At 39.4% G+C, this 21,657-nt stretch overlaps 1 protein-coding gene across 1 annotated transcript in view; it reads left to right on the forward strand.

Moving 5' to 3' along the window:
• The window catches only part of COL25A1 (collagen type XXV alpha 1 chain), a 358,553-nt gene that overhangs the window by 279,480 nt on the left and 57,416 nt on the right, over positions 1-21,657 (forward strand). The window contains exons 13-18 of the mRNA XM_054694567.1: positions 4,369-4,422; positions 6,271-6,297; positions 9,406-9,450; positions 16,531-16,563; positions 16,990-17,025; positions 21,529-21,573. Of these exons, the coding sequence (XP_054550542.1) occupies positions 4,369-4,422; positions 6,271-6,297; positions 9,406-9,450; positions 16,531-16,563; positions 16,990-17,025; positions 21,529-21,573 (240 nt within the window). The remainder of the gene's footprint in view (positions 1-4,368; positions 4,423-6,270; positions 6,298-9,405; positions 9,451-16,530; positions 16,564-16,989; positions 17,026-21,528; positions 21,574-21,657) is intronic.

Below are 21,657 nucleotides of genomic sequence, written 5' to 3' on the forward strand. Positions count from 1 at the left end.
TATTTGAAGAGCAAGCATGCCCTGCCCAGGTACAAATGCCATTGCATTGGGGCCGGGGGCATCAGAATTCTAGTTTGTACAGTTCGAATCTTTCCCTCTTTGTTTCTAGGAAGATAAAGTTAGAGATATTCAGGATTAAAAAAATAGTTATTTTATCTAAGCAAACTAGACTTTTCCCAAGGCCCCAGAGTCACAGGGCTTATTCCCAAGAGCAAAAGAGAAATATCACATGCTCTTGTTTCATGTATTTTTAAGTGTTTTCTGGAATTTGTTATTTTTAAAACATCAAAATACAATATAAATAAAAGATTGATATTGTTGTCTCATCTATAAATCTATCCCAGAGAGCTATATGACTTGAAGTAACATTCAATTTTAATTAGCTTACAGTTACTGCATTCAGACTTCCTTTTCATCTCTTATCCAAGGGTGTCACAGCTCTTCACAGTAACCCTCACAGCATATTTCTAATGTCATTTTTATTATAAGAACACTGAGAGAGCAGATAAATGGGAGATCTCAGACTTCCAAAGGCCATACCATCTAATCAAGCCTGTGCAGCAGGCAAGGAAATCATTTTTGTTTCATGATTCCCTTACTATAATCACTCAGCTCTTCTCCTGTGCTACCTTGACTCTGTCGTTAAATAGAAGAAAATGAATGAAGTTCCTGAAGGGTTTGAATGTGTGGTTCTGTTTGCTTTCTTGTTCAATATCATAAAACTTCGTTGGAGCAGAATTTACCTGGTGGTGGATTACTCAAAACGACTCTCCAACTTTTTGGCTTTGAGAGTAAAGGAAGTGACTGATTTCTGGCTCCAGTTTCACTCATAGTTCAGGAAGAGTGTCTTACAGCAATCTGGTGCTTTCATGGGTTCAAATTGAGAATTGAATTATTTTTATTCATTTCTTCTGTTTTTCAAAGTTAGTGGTTATGCACACTAGAACTCCTAGTTCTAATTCCTAGTTCCTAGAACTAGGTTCCTAGCGACTGTAATCACAGGCTGCCTTTTCACACACAGCTCCACAGCATATCATTATAACCACCTCTCTCATGACCTGGAAACCAAGTTTGGGCATTAACACATGCTCTGTAGCCTCCTGATATTCTGAACACATTTTTCTTGATATAAAATTTTTCAAGTAAAATATGTTAGTTATGTTTTTTCCTTTCATCCTCCGTTGATTCATTTAAGGAAAAGCTTCCTTCACTTTGTATTTTTTTTTTTAATTTTCAGGACACCTATTCAAGTCATAATAAACACTAGTGTAGCCTTACTAGTTTTACAGTAAAACTAAGCTACAGTAAACTCTCATTTTGCTTATTAAAATATCCACGAACATAGTTAGAACTGTGATGCTCCTTGCCAATGAATTGTGAAAGTATAATACAGAGTGAGTGCCTATAGAGCAGGATAAAGCTCAAAACTCTTTTGGAAGGCAATTTAAAAATATTTGCAAACGTAATTTTGTTAGTTTAGTAGCAAAAGTTAGAAACAATCTCAGTATTCGATAATTTGGGACCTATTCAACAAGTGATCACACTTGACTTTGACAGATGCTAATCAAACTCTTCATGAGACAATTGTGAATACTGTGTGAAGCAAATAGGTGTAATAACATAATAAAAATTCAGAACATCAAGCTATGTAGTAAGTTTATAATGTCTTCAAAATATGTAAGCCAAAGTACAAAACACTAGGAGGAAACAGGACAAAATGAAAACAATTATTATAGAGTAATAGGATTATGGGTGCAATCTTTTGTTTCCTTTTATGTTAAAAGATTACTTTAACAATATATAAAATCAAAGAATCAAAGGGATCATGTTTTAGTCCCTTGATGTTCATATATTAGGGTGGATGCTAAGCAGATACCTAAGCAACGTTTCTCTTCCTTGCTTCAAAATCTCAGCATGTATTTTGTCCTGTTCCAGGGGCTTAACCATTTTTTCAAAAACAATTCTGGCTACCATGGTTATTCTTTGAAAGTCTAAACAGAGTTTGTATTGTTCCCTGGCAGCCTCTCTTGTTTGCATTAAACCATGAGTTATGATATTAGTGCATCCTGCTGTAGATGCTTTGAAGAGAGCAGACTGAATAGCTCTTTTTTTATGCCTGCATAGTAAATGGTAGTCCTCTTTTGGGGTGTATTCTATTTCCAAGTTCTGACTCTTTGTTAACTACAAATGGGATATCAAATTTTGCTATAATGCCCATGGTTATTCTAAGTCAAGTTTTGCTGTTTCAACATGAAAAATGCAAGTGTCGTGGCTACCATGTAACTTTACATAGGAAGCAGAATTTCTTCCAGGAGGCTCAGACTTCAGCAAGTCTAATAATCCAGTATTATAGTAAAATATCTTCTACAAAGACATGACAAGCTTTACATTGCTTAGTTTATCTGGTAGGTATATATAAATCATCTTTATAAAAGTCATAGTCTGTTCAGATATCTATATATTCTAGAATTTATTCACAAATGGGGAGTATAGCCAAGTGATAACAAGGATAGAAATAGTGGCCATTGCTCTCTCCCATTTTCTCAATGTATTCAAGAAATTTGGCATGTGTCGTAGTATTCATAATGCACCATTTCAAGTCAGAAAAAGGGAGCTCAAGTTTTGGCTAGTTGTATACTGGAAAAGTCCCTCAAACCTCTGTTGCCTTAGTTTCTTCACCTGGTTAGTGAAGATAAAGATAGTACCTACCTCCTAGGAATTTGTCAGAATTCCATGAGATAATGAAGATAAAGGTTCTGGCATTGGAGAAATATGATGATTATCATTAATGAACAAGTTTCTTAAGCTGAGATCACAGATATAAAAGCAGTGCAGTTCCTACCTCACATGACTTAGGAAGCGTTCTTAAGGGCCCCCATGATGGCGCAAGGGGTTAGATGCAACCTATAAAGCTGTCCACAGCCTCTGCAGTGCGAGTTCAATCCCCAGCCGGTCAGGGAGCAACCCACATGGCACAGCAGACCTCTGCTGACTCGCGCACTGCTCCCCTCAGCAGTGTACTTTGGTCTATCTGCCTGTTCTGTTCCCCTCTGTCTCTGGTGAATCCTCTTACCCCCCACACCTCTGGCCTGTACCCTAGCGCTTGTATGCATAAATAAATCTTTTAAAAAAAGAAAGAAAGCATTCTTAAAAATCAAGCTAAATGGGCCTCCCCGGTGGCACAGCGGTTGAGCACTGGGTTGCAAAGCTGCCCGCAGCCTCTGCAGCGCCGGTTCGATCCCCAGCTGCTCCCCGGCCACTGGAGGAGGGTCCCACATGACGCGCAGACCTCCCCTGCCGCCCGCTGCTCCCCTCAGCAGTGTACTTCGATCCTTCTGCCTGCTCTGCTCCCTGCTCTGGCTCTGGTGAATTCTCTCACCCTCCCGCGCTTCTGACTGTACCCAGTGCTTGCATAAATAAATAAATAAATCTTTAAAAAAAAAGCTAAGTTTGCTGTGAACCTAAAACTGCTCTATAAAGTTTTCTTTAGTCAAGTAGGGAGCAACTTTACTATCCTCAGTGGAAAGAAGAAAGTTGCTGAATAGTTGGCTTCCACACTCCATGCCTGTGGGAGTGTTTGTAAGTGAAAATGAAGTTCTAGTTGATGTTGGTTTGAGCCACGTGGAAACTGGGGGCTGGAGGATCATGTCAAGGGTCTTGTCCAAGGGTCCTTTCCATAGGGAAAGGATTTGCTGGCTCAGTCCAGGAAGACTGACACCCCCAGCATCACCTGAAAGGGGAAAATTTCCTGACCTAAGACCTGATCATCTTTACTCCAAATGCCTATCACTCAATACATCTATCACACAAGTCTGAATATTTTGTTCTATTTATGTTTACAGTGAAATCAAAAAGACACTCATTTTCACTTTTTACTTTATGTCAAATGGGTCCACAGGTGTGAAGTCAGTATCCAAAAATATGTGGGTTCTTCAAGATTTTAACTGGGAAATGCTTACCTAATTTATTCTAATAAATGTGATTTAGTCTTTGTTTTCCCGAGCTGATGAATCACTTAAAAGTTCTCCATCAAGAGAGTCTGATAGTTTCAGGTGTCTTTTACCCATTCAACAAATATGTAGTTGATGCCTACCATGCACCCAGTACTTTGCTCAGTGTTCATTTCTATAATGCATTGCTTTAGTTTTCTTAGTGTAGAAAAAGCCGCACAAAGGCAAGTAACTCTGTTGTATGCTTGGTATCTAGTGCATAAAATTTTGAATTTACACTAACTTATATTTACACGGCCAGTCACTTATGTTCTCTCTACTTCTAGAGAATTATTGGATTATTATGTCCTTTAAGAACTTGTATATTGTATTGAGGTGGTCTGTTTTCCTTAGTGATAAATATGTATTTTCTTTTGAGGGTGAGCCTGGGGAGCCTGGAGCTGTAGGACAGAATGGAGTACCAGGGCCAAAGGTCAGTAGCAATAAAATGAAGTCAAGTCACTTGAGACATGAATTTTCATGAAATTGTAAGCCATTACAATTTTTTTTCATCTCCTACTTGTACTTGGATAAAATTTTTGTCAATAGTATAATATGCTTTGTGACTAATGAATAAATTATAGTCGTGATTCTCATTAGCATTAAACACCAAAAACATAGAATGTGAATGTCCGAAATCTTTATTCCTGGATATTTCAATAATGTGAGAAAGCCCGTGTTTCAAATAAGACTATTGTTTTTGTACCACTTGCATGTTAAAATGCAGGCCGTCTCCATTCTGCCTAAGATGCACGTAATACTTAGAAGACTCAGTGAAGATGACATTCATAGTGCCACTGAGCCTTTAACTCAAGGTTTGGCCACTTCCAACCCTTCCCAACATGACCATTTAATCAAATGAACAGCAGAATAAAGATGTGGCATGTTTAACATAAATGGACATAGTCTGAATTACTAAATAGGGGAAAAATGTAATGAGGATTTTTTTGAATTGCAACTTTGCTTTGTTTTTTGAAGAACAAATGAATGTCTTAAATATAAAAGGATTGGTGACAGTTTGTTTAAAACAAGTGGACAGACAAATCCCATCCTTTGATGAGGGACTGTCCCTTGAAGTGCAGAACTCCAGTCTGGTTCCATCAGCTGTGCTGGTGTGTCCCCCCCACCCCCACAGATGCACTCACATGATTTTACAGATCAGGTTGCTATCGACAGAAGCCTCGACTGACCTAAAATTTATAGCCCTGTCCTTTGTCGTGCAGAAGAGGAAAGAAAATATTCCTTCTGGGACCACAGCCATTCTCCTGTCTTCTTCGCTTTCTTGCTCGATGCTAAAAGGGCAAATGATAGGACTTAATGCTTAACGCATGGCCTTAGTGCTGTTGCCTAGTGACGATAGGGATGGATGTCCAGCAGGGTGAGGTAGCCAGAAACTCAGAATACCAAGGGTCAGGCTGAGTGCCAGGGCATGAAAAGAGTTTTGTCTCCAAATTGACTTCTTTAATGGGGTATAATTTCTTAAAAATGTAATAATTCCCTTAAACCATTTTTTAAAGCAGTCTCAGCTTATGGCAACACTCCCTCAAACTTTCCTAAGGGGCATATTATCATAATATATATGATTGACTATGGAAGTTCCCCGCTCCATCCCTGTCCCTTTCTTGGGAAAGTGAACTTGAGAACAATCGTTTTACATTCTAGCCCTCATCCTGCCCTGTGGCTGAGTAAAGAGGTTCTCCTAAACTGTCTGATTCATCCCCTCTGGCATCTTTCCTGAAGTCACCAATGCTCCTGGAATTCCCCCTGTTGGGAACATGCTGCTGACCTGCAGGCTCGTGACATTGTGAAGGGCATCAAGTTCAGGACAGAGAGTTCGTGGTCATGCAAGGGGAACGGGTCAGGTGTTCACTGGGCCTCCAAACCCAAAAGCAATTCTAGCACTGGGAGGCTTTGCACTAGATGGCTGCCAGGGTTGCACACCCCACCATTCCAAGACTGGGCAGAGTAGGAAGCCTCAGACTACGAACTATCTCCACACTTGGGATGCCACTGCATTTTGCCGCCCCCAAGTCAGGTTGTTGCTGATAATCTTCAGTTACTTTCTTTACTTCTCTAAAAGCAAACAATTAAGATTACATCAATTTTTATACCCTTCCCCAGCCCTCCATGCTATAACCATTTGTTTCATGTGATGACTATATATTACAAAGTAGAAAGTGTCCCATATCATTTATCTGGTATGTTCAATATCTGGTTTTATTTGATGTTGCCTAAGTGTTTTGTAATTTAATATGTCATGTATGTCTGTGCTTTGCCCCAGGGAGAGCCTGGAGAACGTGGTGAAAAGGTATGAACTAGTGTGAATTATTCTGCTGTATTAATTTTTTCCAAAAAAATGATACTAAGTTGAAATATATGTAAATGGATATAATAGATTAAAAGATCACTTTTTTCCAAAACTGTTACATATTGAAAGGAGAAAACAGTGTAGTCCTTATGCATGATGGAGGTTTGGGTAAATAGATGCAAAGAAATGATAGGAAAGAGAGCTTTGAAACATTCTGTATCCAAATACAACAAAAATAACTGTTAGACTCTGAAAAATGTGGTGGTTATTTTTCGGAGGGGAGGGAAATGGCTCAGTGGGGGGAGGGGTATATGTGACAGTGTGATGGTGCTAGAACTTTGGTGGAGGGTGAGGGATCAAACACATGTCGAGGGGTGAAGTTACACACCTGAAATTTATATTATTTTGTAAAACCAGTAAATTTTGATTAAAAAATAAAATTCTATATCAGGCTTTTATTTTTTATAATAATTTATTCTTTGATTGTGGTTACATTAGGATTCTCCCCATCAGATATGACCACTGTAGGGTGCTCCCCCCCCCCACAGCACCTGTAGTTCATCCCCGTAGATCCTTGTGCTTCCCCATCTGATGCTTCAGCCAGCTTTCAAGGGTTTCCTTGTTGTCTTTCTCTGGTTCTTAGTTTGGTTTCTCTATATTGCACACATGAGTGACACCATCCAGTATTTATTATTCACCTGACTTATTTCATTTAGGAGTTAATGCTTAATGCATGGCCTCAGTGCTGTTGCCTAGTGACAACAGGGATAGATGTCCAGCCGGGTGACACCTCCATCCTTCCACCCCCATCCATACATTAGGCTTTTAAATGGCTTTCAAGCATGCCTAGACTTGGGAGATTTCTATTCTAGCCACTGGCCAGTGCCACTCAGTACTCCCCTACGCATTCATGTCTGTCTCTGTTGCTCTTCGGTCACCAGGTGAAAGGGATACAGGTGTTTACCTGCAGCTCAAATTCTGACAGTTGTCCCACAGAGAATCCCCCTAAGAGCCAAAAAGAGAACCAGAAGGAGAAGCAGAGTCTTGTGTTAAATCCTCCTGGAGGTGCTGGTGTCCTGGTGACCTTTGCTCTGTGTCCCATGGCACGAATGTTCCTGTTGTCTTGCGTTTGCTTTAATCACATCCGCACGGGAAGCCACCAGACACCACAGAACACTCTTCCTAAGAGCTACCTGCCTTCCAACAGCTCAGCCTCATCACCTCTCATCCCCAAAGCACATCTGATGATCTGAAAAACTTCTTGAATCCAACTGTGTTTTTCAGCATTATAACACAAGAAGATATTTATGCAAACAAAGGGCACCCGGCCAGGCCAGCGGGGCCAACCCATTGCCAGCACGCTGAGCAGCTTTCCTAATGAGAAAGCCTATTTTGTCCCTTTTGTTTTTTTAATAAAGGGCTTGCCAAGCAGTTTTCTGTAAGGATGCTAGTGGCTGCCCATCAAAGATCACTCATAACAGTTTGTCAGTACGCTTATTTGGCATCCAACCAGTTCATGGCAATTAACTGGAAATTAATTAGTCATCAGAAGACTCTTTTGTATAGAAGTTCAGGAGGCACAGGAGCAGCTCCAGCCCCTCCCAGGGGTTCAGGTCTAGTGGCCATCGCACTGTATCTGTCACCATGGACAAACGCCTGAGCACGTTAGCTTCTTGCTTATTTGACACAAGAAAATGGGGAGAAGAAAGTGAAAGTCTCCCTCCGTGGCAACCCTCCCCTCTATTTTATCACTGGTCGCTCTCTTACTTTCAGAAAAAATTTTAAATGATAGCAAAGTGTGCCCTGTTTTGAAAGTAGACAGTGGGACATCCCACTGATGGGATGTGCAGGGAAGAACATATACTTACTGCAGACCCAATCCTTGTTCTTTTGTATGCAATATATGTTTACTTCTTATAATCCCATAAAGTTTTCTTGAATTTATGTTATACGTGAGAAGCGTGATACAAAGAGAATCTCATTTGTCCAGTTGGTACCAGAGCTAGAATTGGTCTCTCTGGCTCCGAAGCCCATGACATCATTACTGAGACACACTGTAAGGTTGAAAGAAGTCAGAATTGATGGCTGCAAAGATGGACAATAAACAAGTCATCAGTCATTGCTTTGTGGACTGATGGATGTCAGTGAGGGAGTTGGCAGAGGACATCTCAAAATTACAAAGGAATAAGCACACCCACTATAAGCATTTTTGTTTGTTTAAAAAAAAAAAAAAGAAGGGGGGTTTTGCCAAATCAGAAAATAACAAAGGAAGCATAAACACAATTTATTTTAATGTATATTTTTTAAAGTTTTCTAATGTGAGATATTTATTTCATCAATAAATAATGTAGAGGTTCAGATTAATCTGTATTTAGGGCTTAGGCTTGGACCATGCCTTGCCCTTGGAGGTGTGAGATGGGCTTGGAGACAGAGGGGTGGATGCAGTTAGGAGGCCAGAGGCAGGAGTGCAGGACAGGGGGGTGCGTGTAACACGTGCATAGTGAGCGCAGGAGAGAGTCCCAGCCAGGCTGGAGAGCCAGCAGAGATGGAGTTGGTGGCTGTTAAATGCCAGAATAAACTCTTAGAAGTCAGAGAAATCACTGTTCTCAATTAATATCAGGGAGTCATTTAAATCCATTCAGGGTGTTCCTTGCAATAGAGTTTATGCGGTGCTAAGTGAAATAAGCCAGGAGAAAGATAAATAACTGATGTTGTCACTTATATGTGGAATATAAAGAATCCAAATGAAAGGTTAAAGATTAACTTTAAAATCAACCCTTTAAATCTGACTATAGAGCTGACACATCCAGAGAGGGAGGAGAATGGCGTGGGAGGGGTGAGGACAGAGGACCTTGGGTGCTTAGGTGGGGGTACACAGTGGTGACCACACCTGAAGAGTGGGGGATCCTATACTCCCAAAACACTAACAACCATGTAAACCAACAGTATACTGCAATAAAAAAAAAAAAAAAAAAGAATTGATGTGAATCAGTCAAGTAGGAGTATATTAGCTTTGCAGAACATTTAGAGCAGCACTTATGAAAGCAAACCAAAGATAGTGAAAGGCATTCTTTACTTAACATCACCCATGTATTTTCTCACCCTTAGGGAGATTCTGGAGAACACGGCCCCAAAGGTGACACAGGCGAAAAGGTACAGTGTTGTGAGCTAGGAGAGTGTGTGTGAGCGAGAACTATCATCTGATTTGTATAAAAAGGGTGTTTTTTTAATTGAGCACCTACTATGTGCTAGGCAATATGATATATACTTTTTGTTTGTTTTGTTTTATTTTATATATAAAAAGGGGAGATTTTGACAGAGGTCAGTGGGTGGTCAAAGTTTCAAAGAACAAGATCCAAAATAATTCTACAGGATTAGAAAACATTGAGCATTTAATTTATACAAGATTGAGCACACCACAGAGCCCAGTCACAGATTTAAATATTTTAAAAGTAAAATGGTATGTCACAAATTCTAGAAAGGGTTTAGTTATACTTCTGGTAATACAGTTTGGAGGAATAAAAACTCCTATTCACCTGTAGTAAGTAGACACCCCTTTGTATGCACAGATATTCAGAAATAGAGTGTATTACTATCTACAGACAGCATGTGGTAGGGACTTCCTAAATTGATCTCTTTTGTCCCAATTTTAAGAGAGAACATATCAAAGATCTTGGATGAAACTTAAATGCTTATTAATAAGTTAATGTTGTTTATTCAGAGTCTTCAATGTAGTCTTGAAAATTTGCTATAAATTTCTGGATTTTTTGGGCCTTTTTTTGTCTTTTAATTCATAACCAGCATGTATATTATTGTATTTGTGTATCTCCTCTTCCTACCTCCTTTCTACCATTACCTTTTGGTTGGATTCGTGCTTTACAGACATCATTGACACAGGAAAGGCATTTTATTCCATGTATGCTAAATATTGAGAATGAGGAAAAAAACATTTTAAAGAAAGTGAAAATAGGGCCTCCCCTGGTGGCGCAGTGGTTGAGCACTGGGCTGCGAGGCTGCCCGGAGCCTCTGTAGTGCTGGTTCGTCCCCGGCCAACGGTGAGGGTCCCACAAAAAAAAAAAAAAAAAAAAAAAAAAAAGTGAAAATAGAAGTCAGTCGTATTTTGTTTCATATCCTGCTAATTAACTGAGTGATTAAAAAATGAATGATTCATTTAGTGAGAATTGAGAACAATATTCCACTTTGAAAATTACTATAGTACAGATGGATAATGGTGAGTCCCAACACATGCCCATAAAAGAAAGAGTAATTTATCTTTCTTGTGCTTATAAATATTAATATAAATATGGCATAGATGGTAGGAGTAAATTAATGTCACCAGCTAGCAACGGTGTTTGTATTTGAGGATTGTTCTACATATTGAAGTGGACTCTCAGTGTTACCCAGGGTTTTTCAACATCAGCTCTATGGACTTTAGGGGCTGGGCTGGTTAATTCTCCTTGCGGGGGCTGCTGGAGGCTCAGTACCATTCCTGGCCTCTGACCATGAGATGCCAGTAGCATCCCCAGCTGTCACTGTTGGACTTGCCCCTAGATGTTACCGAATGTCATCTGGGGGACTAATCACGCCTCATTGAGAACCACAGTGTCCACCATGTTACTTCTCTGTCAGCTGCATCTGCTGAGTGTCATGGTGTATTAAAGGACACCTACCATTACCTCGATTACTCTCAAAGTCAAAATTGTTAAACCCCAGATATATAAGCCTTGAAGTTATATTTAACTCTCTTGGTTTTGCTTTAGAAGTTAGCGAACCTTTCCTGGAAAAGGTCAGAAAATGAATATTTTCGGTTTCGTGGGCCATATGGTCTTTGTCACAGTGTGACCTCAGCCACAGATGAAGAGCACACGAGTGAGTGTGGCTATGGCCCCATAAAACTTTATTTCTGGATACGGAAATTTTAATTTCATGTCATTTTCACATGTCATGTAATATGATTTTTTGTGCAATTTTTTTTTAAACCATTTAAAAGCCATTCTTAGTTCATGGATTATACCAAACAAGTGGCTAGCTGGATCTGGTGGGTTGCAGTGGCCTCTGCTTCCAGAAAGGAAATCTTCACCTAGAGAGCAGTTCCTCCAAGCCAGAAACATTTAAGCCACGTCTGAACTACGCCTTATGTGGATTTATGAGGCAATTTGGTTCTTTAGAAGATGTGTTTTAAAAACTTCATTTTTGGAATATAGACCAGTAGTTGTTTCCTTAAACACAGCTTGAAATTTTAATTTTCTAATAGGAAAGTAACTTTTTTCTTTGAAAAGACCAAGTTCACCTCAAAGGAATACGGTTCTTATTTTTTATATTCATGCAAATCATTTACCATACAAAATCACACATAGTAAATTCTCAATAAATGTTAGATTTCTTACCGCATGGAAATTGAAATCAACTAGATGGGTTGTTTTTCTAAACTTTTTTATCAAAAAGTTTTATTAGTCGACCGAAATTAAGTGCAAGAAATGCTTCAGTTAAAACGGAAATCATTTCTATAAACTTCCAATGGGTCTAAGCGGGGGATTGTAAATGGGAATCTATAACATTTGAGATGTAATCTGACCTGTGGCGTTCATCCCCGGGTATGCTATAATTGGAATATAATTTTTGATGTGTTTTTTAAACATTTCCTGCTTCTGTCATATAATTTGTTTCCAGCATGCTGGAAACACTCTTTCCACGGCCTTTGGGTTCAGTATGTGAAACTCATTCATCTCTTACCAAGTTTGAGATGTAAAATCAAAAAATGCTGCTTCGTTGCCATTGATATAGTAAATTGCGTCATTGACTGATTCACTTTAATAGGATTTTTTTCCTTTTGATCTGACTCCGTGGCTTTGGATGGTAAAGCAATCTAGGCCTTCCCAGACTGGGCATCTGGAAATGCTGTGGGTCTGTAAAATCCAAGAGGCTGGGATTTCTCTGAGGCTAGTAACTCTGATGCATGCTAGGTTTAAGAAAAGCCTGCCGGTGACTGGATTCCATCCTGTATGGAGTTACTGTGGAAAAGGTGTGTTCTGTGAATCCACCAACAAATGTAATGTGGATTTCTTATCTATTTCTCCCCACTTGAAAGTCAGTGTCTAGGAAGCACTCTGAATGATTCCATCATGCCTCCCCATTATTTTTCTGTTGATTTGGTAATTCCACCTTGACTTTCTTGCTCTCAGATGTGTGTGTCTTCGTTACTTTGGTCCCCAAATTTCATCCCACTCCTGTCTTCTTAGTTTACGCTAAGTAGTATCTTTGTTTTGCAACCGCTGAGCATTTTCAGAAGCCACACACATATGGGGAGCCACCAGCCAGAAGGGTTTTTTTTTTTTTTTAAGATTTATTTATTTATACAAGAACCGGGGTACAGGCCCAATGTGCGGGAGGGTGAGAGGATTCACCAGAGACAGAGCAGGGATCAGAACAGGCAGACTGAGAAAATACACTGCTGAGGGGAGCAACGGAAGAGACAGGAGAGGTCTGCTGCACCATGTGGGTTGCTCCCTGGCCAGCTGGGGATTGAACTCGTGCTGCAGAGACTGCGGATTGCTTCATAGTGCAGTGCTTAACCCCTTGCGCTACCAGGGAGGCCCCAGAAGGTTTCTTATAATCACAGCAAAGGCCCATCCCCGCGGACACTTCCTCCCCAGTCAATGCACAGCCTTCTTTGTCTGAGCACGATGACTTCCTTAGCTAAAAACAGTCTTGTTTCTGTCCACCTCACCACCTTCTAATCCTATTCTTCAATCCACCGAGACCCTGGACTTGTAAGTCATTTCCATGGGGCAGCACTTCAGTCTCCTCTGAATTGGTGGATCTCCCATCGCATGTCCCTGCAGCACTCTACAATTGCTCTCCAGCCTTTATTGTCACCCCCTTACTTCCTTTTATAATTGACATCAGGTGACCAGAAAAGAAATAACAAACAAGTAAATGAAAACTATCTGATGCCAGACTGTTCTTTTCCCACCACCCACCTAGGTTTCTGGCTCATATTTGGAAGATAATGAATATATTGAATGAAATTATTCTTTCCTTTTCTATTTTCAAGAGCTTATTTTCCTTGAGGGTAGGACTTTCTTCCCGTGCCAGATTTATCATGCCTTCTGTGTATATAAAGCAACACAGAACTTTCCCATGAAATGGGAAATGAAACATGAAAATCTCTTCTTAGCCCAGATTTTTTTTAAATGAAAAGAAAGTATTTTTCGGGCCTCCCTGGTGGTGCAAGGAGTTAAGACGCAACCTGTGAAGCTGTCCGCAGCGACTGATGCACGAGTTCAAGCCCAGGCCAGGGAGCTACCCACATGGAGCGGCAGACCTCTCCTGACTCACCCGCTGCTCCCCTCAGCAGTGTATTTCGTCAGTCTGCCTGTTCTGTTCCCCACTCTGTCTCTGGTGAATCCTCTCATCCCCCACACCTCTAGCCTGTACCCCAGTTCTTATATGCATAAATAAATAAATCTTAAAACAAAAAGAAAGTATCTTTCATGATTGTAATCAGTAATATTTTTGTAAAGCTATGTTAGTCAGTGGTTAGTCAGTCAGTGGAACAAAGGCAGTGTTAAAACTGCATTGCTCAATGTGGTCACTCCAAGTCCTAGTGTCCCTGCATCCAGAAAGTGCCTAGCTCGTAAGTGGTTCTCAGTCAATATTTATTGTTTCATAAATAAATTCATGTTCATTTCATATAGCCACAAAGACTTTATTAACACAAATAATTATATACTGAGTGCGATGTTTGAAATAATCATGACCAAATGAAAAGCTCTGTTGTTCAATAATCAACAATAAACCAAATCCACTTATCTCAAGTATCTTCTCACAGTATTTCCCCCCTTTGTCACCTTGAAAACTTTCATGTCCAAACCAACTGACTCATGAGGCTCAAAGTATACACTGGGTTTTCCCCTACTGTAACCCAGTATTCCTTTTCTCATTCAGTGGATGAGAATTATAAACAAGGACTGTTTGATTTCTACCACTTGTAGCAGTATCCTTTAAAATGCTTGATTTACAAATGTCTTCCAGCAGTTGCCCAGTCACTTGAAAGTTACAAAAACTCCTGAGATTTCACAGTTCTGTAAGTTTTTGAAAAGAGAATTAAACAATCACTCTTAGTTGTCCATCACATGAAACTTCTGTTTTCCACTAATAAATCATCCTTTCAAGAAACTGTCCTTTTCTTCCCATCCACTTTCTCTGAGAACTGACTTTAGTCCTTATTCTCATTAGTGGATTATCGAGTCACTTTCCATTTAAACCTGAAAGTAAGAAATCTTTGTAACTATGGTCAATGCCAGCCACTTCTTTTTATTTATAAGATTGCTACAGCTTCTGTGCCCTGCTGTCAAATGAAGTAAGCCAATAATTCTTGTTCTAATAATTTAAAAAAAAACAACATAGCAATAGAATTTAGGAAGTCCAAAATTCACTTAACCTCTAGTTGCTTCAATTTCCTCATCTATTAAAGGAGAACAGTAATATCTGCCTTATCTCCTGGGAGTTTTGTGAGGTATGAATGAGACGAAAGAAAGGACTTAGCAAAGTCAAAATTGCTTTTATGAGTACAAAGGTCTTATTGTGCAAACTATTGCAAACCTGATTCATTGGGTTTCAGACCTGATTTGGTAGAACAGAAATAAGTATTATTTTATTAGCCACATTTATTTCCCTTCCTGTTGGAACGTAGTTGAATGTTAATAACTGAGTAGAGAAATAAGTATCACTCTTCACTAAGACAGAATTTGGGTCTTTGTCCTTATGTTTCTTTGTGTTTTCCCTTTTCCTTGCATGATAGCAATTACAGATGTCAATGAAACTCACATGTATGTTTCCTCCTAAGCTAATTTATTATTTCCTTGTCCTAAATTTATTTTTCTTCTTAAAGGTTTCTTTTTAATTTGCTCCTTGACTGCTGACGTACTTAAGACATCCTTTTTGAAATTTGCCCATCTTTATGCATCAAGCTTAGACTAAGGGACAGGCATGAAGAGCAGACTGGCCACCTGCCTGCATGTGGCTGATTGTCCATTGGAAGGACAGACCATGACACAACATGTGGTTATAATGCAAGCAGTGAGGGACACCAACAGAGCTGCCCAGGAGGGGAGTAGGCTGTGGACCTGTGTCTAGGACGGTGGGTGATGGCTTCTTTGAGGCAATGCTGAAGGTAGAGAAGGTGCCAGCATGGGAGGGAGGAAAGGACTTGAGGGAAGGACAAGGTTCCATGTATAGGGGCCTTATCTTCATCTCTAAAAGAGATTGATGAGTTTCTCCCTAAATCTAGAAAGAGGAAATATATTCAAAGACTCCCACAGGCATGAAACTCACTGTACCTTGTCCTGAAGCTGTTTCTATCCTCTGGTCCAACTCAGATGACTGTTTTCTCCCTTTATGTTCACTGTAGCATGTTCACGGGAAGGAGGATTAGAGCAGCTTGAAAATCTCTGGCCTTGTCTGCAACATTTCAGAAATCATCAACACCCCCAGCTCTCCTGCATACTTATTTCCAGTAGTCGCTATCTGCTTTTTTTATAACATGTTCACCTTAGAAGTGAGGTCATGTCCTAGGGACCCAGATGGAAGGCAGTGCCTTTTAGAAAACTGGATTTTATCTCAGGATTTTCCCTCCAATTGGACATGCATTTCTGTCACCCACAAGTCATCCATCACCCTGTGACTTTCTGGTGACTGCTTCACAACGAAATAAGTGTAAAGCTAGAAAATCGTGGGGCTGGCAGTTTGACCGCGCTTCCAGAGGAAGGCAAGCTCACTTGCTACGTGGCTTCTTCCAGCTCGACCTCATTAACCTTTGACTTCATCTGTTGAATGCTGAATTTCTAAAGACCTCCAGGGTCAGGCAACTCCCAGAAAATGACAGTCAGGGGCATTAATAAATTCCAGAGAGAAAGATGATCACAATCCTAAATCCCAAGATTGTAATTGAGTGCTTTAGAATATAGTGTTAGCTCTGTATCAAGGAAGGAGAACCATATTTATGTGTTTCTGTTTCTCTCAAGGAATGTAATTCTTACGTGTTTTGTACTCAGAGGAAACCCTCGGTTTTTGGAAGTACACTGTCTTGGAAATAGATGACACTTTAGCAGATACAGGCACAGTCAGACCCAGTAGTCCTGGTTTCCCCTGAAAGCCCCTGTGGGTAATGACTGAGGATGCATGCTTCCTATTCCTGTAACATGTGGAATAATCTCATGGGTTTCCTTTTAGGGTGACCCTGGATCATCTGCTGCTGGAATTAAGGTAACTATACCTTTGCAAGTGCTTGTCCCCAGGAGTTAAGCTTCTGATTTTTGTAACCTCTGCTTTGCTTTCCCTTTTACCCATGTTGATGGTTCTGGCTCTGTTCCTAAATCTCCCGCTATAATCGATTTCCAACCATAACAGGGAACCTCGGCCAGAATCTGATAAAAACTAGATAAGCGATCTCACCCTCTTTTCTCTCTCTGACTGATTTTTATGGGAATGAGGATTTGTAAGTGAGCTTTAGGTGCATTCACAGCCACAGGTTTTCCTCTGTCTCATGAGAGGCAGAGTAACAGAAAACAGTGAATGGAGCAAGTGACCAAGAAGGACTCTAGGCCTTCTCTGTGAACATGTCCAGAGGCTGAAGTGTTTTGGGAAATTCTTGCAAGAATATGCTTTTCATCGCTGGTTTTCTTTGGTCAGGGAGAACCCGGAGAATCTGGTCGTCCAGGGCAAAAGGTAATCTCTCCATTCTGTGTGTTCCTTGTACTGTCTCATGTTCATTATTATATATCTGTTGTCCATGGTACAATATGAAAACGATGATTGTAAAAATGGTGCTTTGCATGTGGCGTTACTGATTATTTTGCATTTTAAAGGGGTTGGTTCGGACCACAGCAAAATGTGAAAATAGACCTTGTTCATGTAACGGGCACTTTTTGACCTGAAGTCTGCCTGTGCTCAGCTGTCTGAGACTAACAAGGCCCCACTGGGATGCACGGTCAGGACAGGGGTATTGGCATGTTTACAGGAGCTCTGCATGTCCCTGTCTTTCCTGAGAAGTAATGAATACTTACAAAACTGACTCAATAGCAAGGGACGGGCAGTGCCTTGACAATTATTTTCCTTTTCCTTTCATTGCAAATACTTTCCTACAGATAATTTTTTATGTGAATCACATCTACCCGTGCAGTCAATTCATTAGATTATACAAAGACACTTGTTAATAACTCAGCTACCAATTAGAGATACTAACCACTTTAACCCATCTGTGGATGTGTATACTGATTTTTTTTTATTATTTGTGCTTCATTGATAAATTAGAGAATTTGCAGTGACTACATTTAGAGTCATATTCTCATTTGAATAAGAGACAGGGAGCCACTCTTAGACTTTCATTGTCTGAACATCTGATATTAATGCCCAGTGTGATAAGATTTTAGATAACGGAAATAGTGTGGCTAACAACAAAATCTGAACTCCATAGTAGGTTACATCTCTTAAGATCATAACCCTGCCTTTGTCTAGCTATAGCTGGTGTCTTGGAAAAATATATGAGTAGAAAGATGGAGTTTATCTCATTAGCATAAAGAAAAAGATAATAAACCCCACTGTAGTAGATTGGAGCTTCAAGACATCATAACCTAATATTCCTACATGCTTGAAGGCATTGAGAGAATCATTCCTTTGTTTGAAACCCTGGGGATCACAGTCACTTTTAAGAAAGACTTTCAAAGTTGCTCTAATTTAAAAATAGTTTTTTGTCTTGAACTTAAGAATCAGGTCCAATTTCAGGTGAAGATGAAACTTTTCAAAGATTCCAGAAAATTCTGCAAGCTTTGTTATTAGATTTCTGCTTTCCTACTGATTCTTTATGTAAGAACTTTGAAGTTAGTGATGCTGGGTCTGCTTTGGTTAGAAAAGAGCAACAAATCTTCTCAGATGATCTGATTTTAGGTCCCTTACTCTATAAAAAATAAGGACAAAATTTAAACTGCTCTCCAAATCTGCAATATGCTAAAAGAAATGTCTCCAAGACTGTTCTATCCTTTAAAACAAAACAAAACAAATCTGCTATAACCTCATATAGGTTCCACTGTTTTCAGAGTGGAAGATCCAAATTGATTTTCAATTGCTTAGTAAATCATTGCCTTACATGATTATTTAGAAACACAGTTTAGATTCATTTCGGGAAATTTATAGGTTTACATATGGAAAACTGAATTTCCTTTGTATTTTCATTAGGAATCTGTTTTGAATTATATTGAGAGGAGGGTGGAGTCATTAAAAGTTTACAACCTGTCTGAAAGAATATGTGCCCTGAAATGAACATCTTCTTCATTAATATTTAGGCCAGATTCTACCCTTTGATGCAATCTTAATTTCCTACAATATTTATGACTTCCTTTGTCTAATATCTGGATTTGCAGTATTTACCCCAAAAGTAGGGTAGTTCCCCACTTGCTGCTTACTTAGGTTAGAACATGACAAACAGAACTGAGTACAGAATGGAGATCTTCCTTGGCATTTTTCTCACAATTGCAGATTAATTGGTACTTAAGCTCCTGTGCTAGTCACAAACTCATGAAAGCAGAGCATGTGAGAAGAGAAAGAAAAACCTACCAATTTCCTTTCCACTGTCTGGTGTTTTCCAGTATGAAAGTTAGTTAGAGGAGCATTCAGAGTGGAGGAATGATTTCATTCTAGTGGGGTTTCTTGTAGGCTCACAGCTGAGTGTGTGGTTGAGATGTGAGTTAGTGTGTGTGTGTGTGTGAGTGTGTGTATGTTTGTGTGAAGTGTGTGGATTTATAAACTAAGTGATGAGTTTCATGGCATAGTTCTTCCCTTCCTCAGGTCTCCACATCTTTGAAAAATGTACTCTTTAATTTTAAAGGAGTAAGAATTCTTGATCCCCATTGGAAGGGATGGTCACAGTTGAACTGTTTCTGAAAGTTCAGGGTTAGATGGCCACAGGGATATGGGTACAAGTGGACTCCTGCCTTTGACAGCAGACAAGGGTCATTTCTAATGGAGAGTAAACAGTGAAAAGGAAAGAAAACAGACAACCAGAAGTGTGATGTATTTGTGGAAGCTTTTATCTACTTGGACAAGTATCCTTGAGGTAGAATAACAAACCAATTCTTAATTATGATTCAAATTTGACATTGGGCTGTATAGACCCAAAAATTCAACTCAGGAGTTCCTGAGCCAAGGAATTGGCAAGAAGGGAGTAGTTAATGAAAAAACTCCCTCTTAATTGACAGCTAAGTCTTCATGGTATAAAGATAGAGAATTTCTATAGGAAGAAATGTGTTCTGAAACTAATAAGAGATGTTCCACAAAGGATAACATGAAATATTTTATAATCTTTCATATCTCAACTTTTAAGTAAACATAAATTCATAAAGTTTAAGTTTTTAAAAATCCAAGACACTAAACTATGAATTCCTGAAATAACTTCATTAAAAAGTACATTGATAACGTATTTACATACGCACACATGCACACAGGGTATAAGGAACAGGTCAATGCTGAAAATCTCTGTAGTATTCAATCAACAATTACAAAATACTCCACAACCTCTCAGGCGTCTTCATTGTTAGAAAACAGGCATATATAAATATCTTTCTTTAAGATAGTCATGCAATCCTTTTAAATTGGTGGGAGGGAAGGGTGTGGATAATTGCTACTGGGAAAGAGTGTTCTGACCTACATAGTTCTTTCTACATGTCATGAGTTTGAGGGCAACTTTTTGTTAACAATATAAACTATAGCTTTGTCACCAATAAGTTTCCTTTTATTACTTGTCTGCTCCACAGAAATTTACTGTGCTTTCAGCGACTGTATACTTTTTTAAAAAAAGTAACAGAGTCTTCATTAAAATAAGGGTGAAAGCCCATTTCACTGGATCTTTTTAAATTTATCTACCGAAGTGCAAAAAAGGAAAGAAAAAGAAAATCAAACATAGTATGTATCTATGTAAAGTTTAATATATGCCCACAAGTGTTCTTTGAATGGAATATCAAATTTTTAATAATTATCCTTCTCTGACTTGATCTTATCTTAGTCTTATGGTTCACAGTGCAAACTTTCATTTAGATGGTTTCAGAGTTGTTTTTCGTTTGCATTCCTGAAGTATCTTTCATCTAAACCACCTTGAAAACTGTTGTCCTTTGTCAAACCATGTAGCTGAACAAACAGTATCTGAAGGCATTTTATGATAACCCCAGAGCAAATTATGCCTCCTCATAATTTCAACGTACTAACATTAAAGATTAAATGTCTGGTCGTACTTAGTAGATTGTCCTCGGCAGGGATATTGTTAAAGCATTTAGATGATGCTGTACCCTTTTCCTTTTAATATAGTTGTTGTCCTGCTGACCAACCATCACAAAATGCTGTGACCTCCCAAAGTTATCGCTACAAATAACAGTCATCTCAAGCCCATACAGAATGGACTTGCATTTTCTCCAGCTATTCTGTTATGCTACTTTAGTGGAATCCAGGAGATTGTCTAAGCAATGTAACCTCTTGTTACTAGACTTTGTACTTAAAATAATGTAGACAATTCTGTAAAAAAGAGACTTAGCTTGACTCCAGTGCACTCACCCAAAATGTACCACTTAATCTCAAACCTGCATTCAGCAACAGCTGCGCAGTTCCATTAGCCCTACTCAGCAATTGTCACAAATACGGACTGCAGGGAAGTATAATCTTCACCATGCATTTATCTTCTCATCATTCAGGAATGGAAAGGAAATCTGTCTATGCTTTTAAGTGAGCAAGACTTTTAATGTATATTGTTTTGATGTGACCATCTGTTCACACAGCCAACTCTTGATTATCTGAGGTAAGAGAGCACCGGACCAGGATGCTTTGCTCAGATACCTGCATAATCCTTATTTCACCAAAGACCTTCAGCCTCTCCCTAAAATCATTAGCCAGGGAGTAATGAATGTAGGAGTCCTTTCTCCTTTTACTGCTCTTTCTTGCCTTCTGGCAGAAATGTCAATGGGCAGTGGACTGACAGGGGGTAGAAGGAGCCTGAAAATTCTGCAGAATGGTCAGCCAATCCCTGAATCAAGAGTTGACTGAACTGGGTAATCTCACCAACCTTCTTGAAACTGGACAGTGTCCGTATATGTGCAGTCAGCATCCCGCTGGGAGAACCTGCCGTGCTCTTCTAAGCTCCTGTGACTGGACGGGTTTTGTTCTATAATGCTGTGTGATTTTCCTATGTAGGGTGAACCCGGGCTTCCTGGGCTGCCTGGACTTCCAGGGATAAAGGTAAATACTTTGCTGAAATCCTTAGCTTCATAGAAATGTACTTGTGATCATCACAAAAATTGGAGGAATATTGGGGGTGTGAAT

The sequence above is a fragment of the Talpa occidentalis genome, unplaced genomic scaffold (assembly GCF_014898055.3).
Source record: "Talpa occidentalis isolate TD23 unplaced genomic scaffold, MPIMG_talOcc4v2.1 talOcc4.13, whole genome shotgun sequence".
NCBI classification, from domain to species: Eukaryota; Metazoa; Chordata; class Mammalia; order Eulipotyphla; family Talpidae; genus Talpa; species Talpa occidentalis.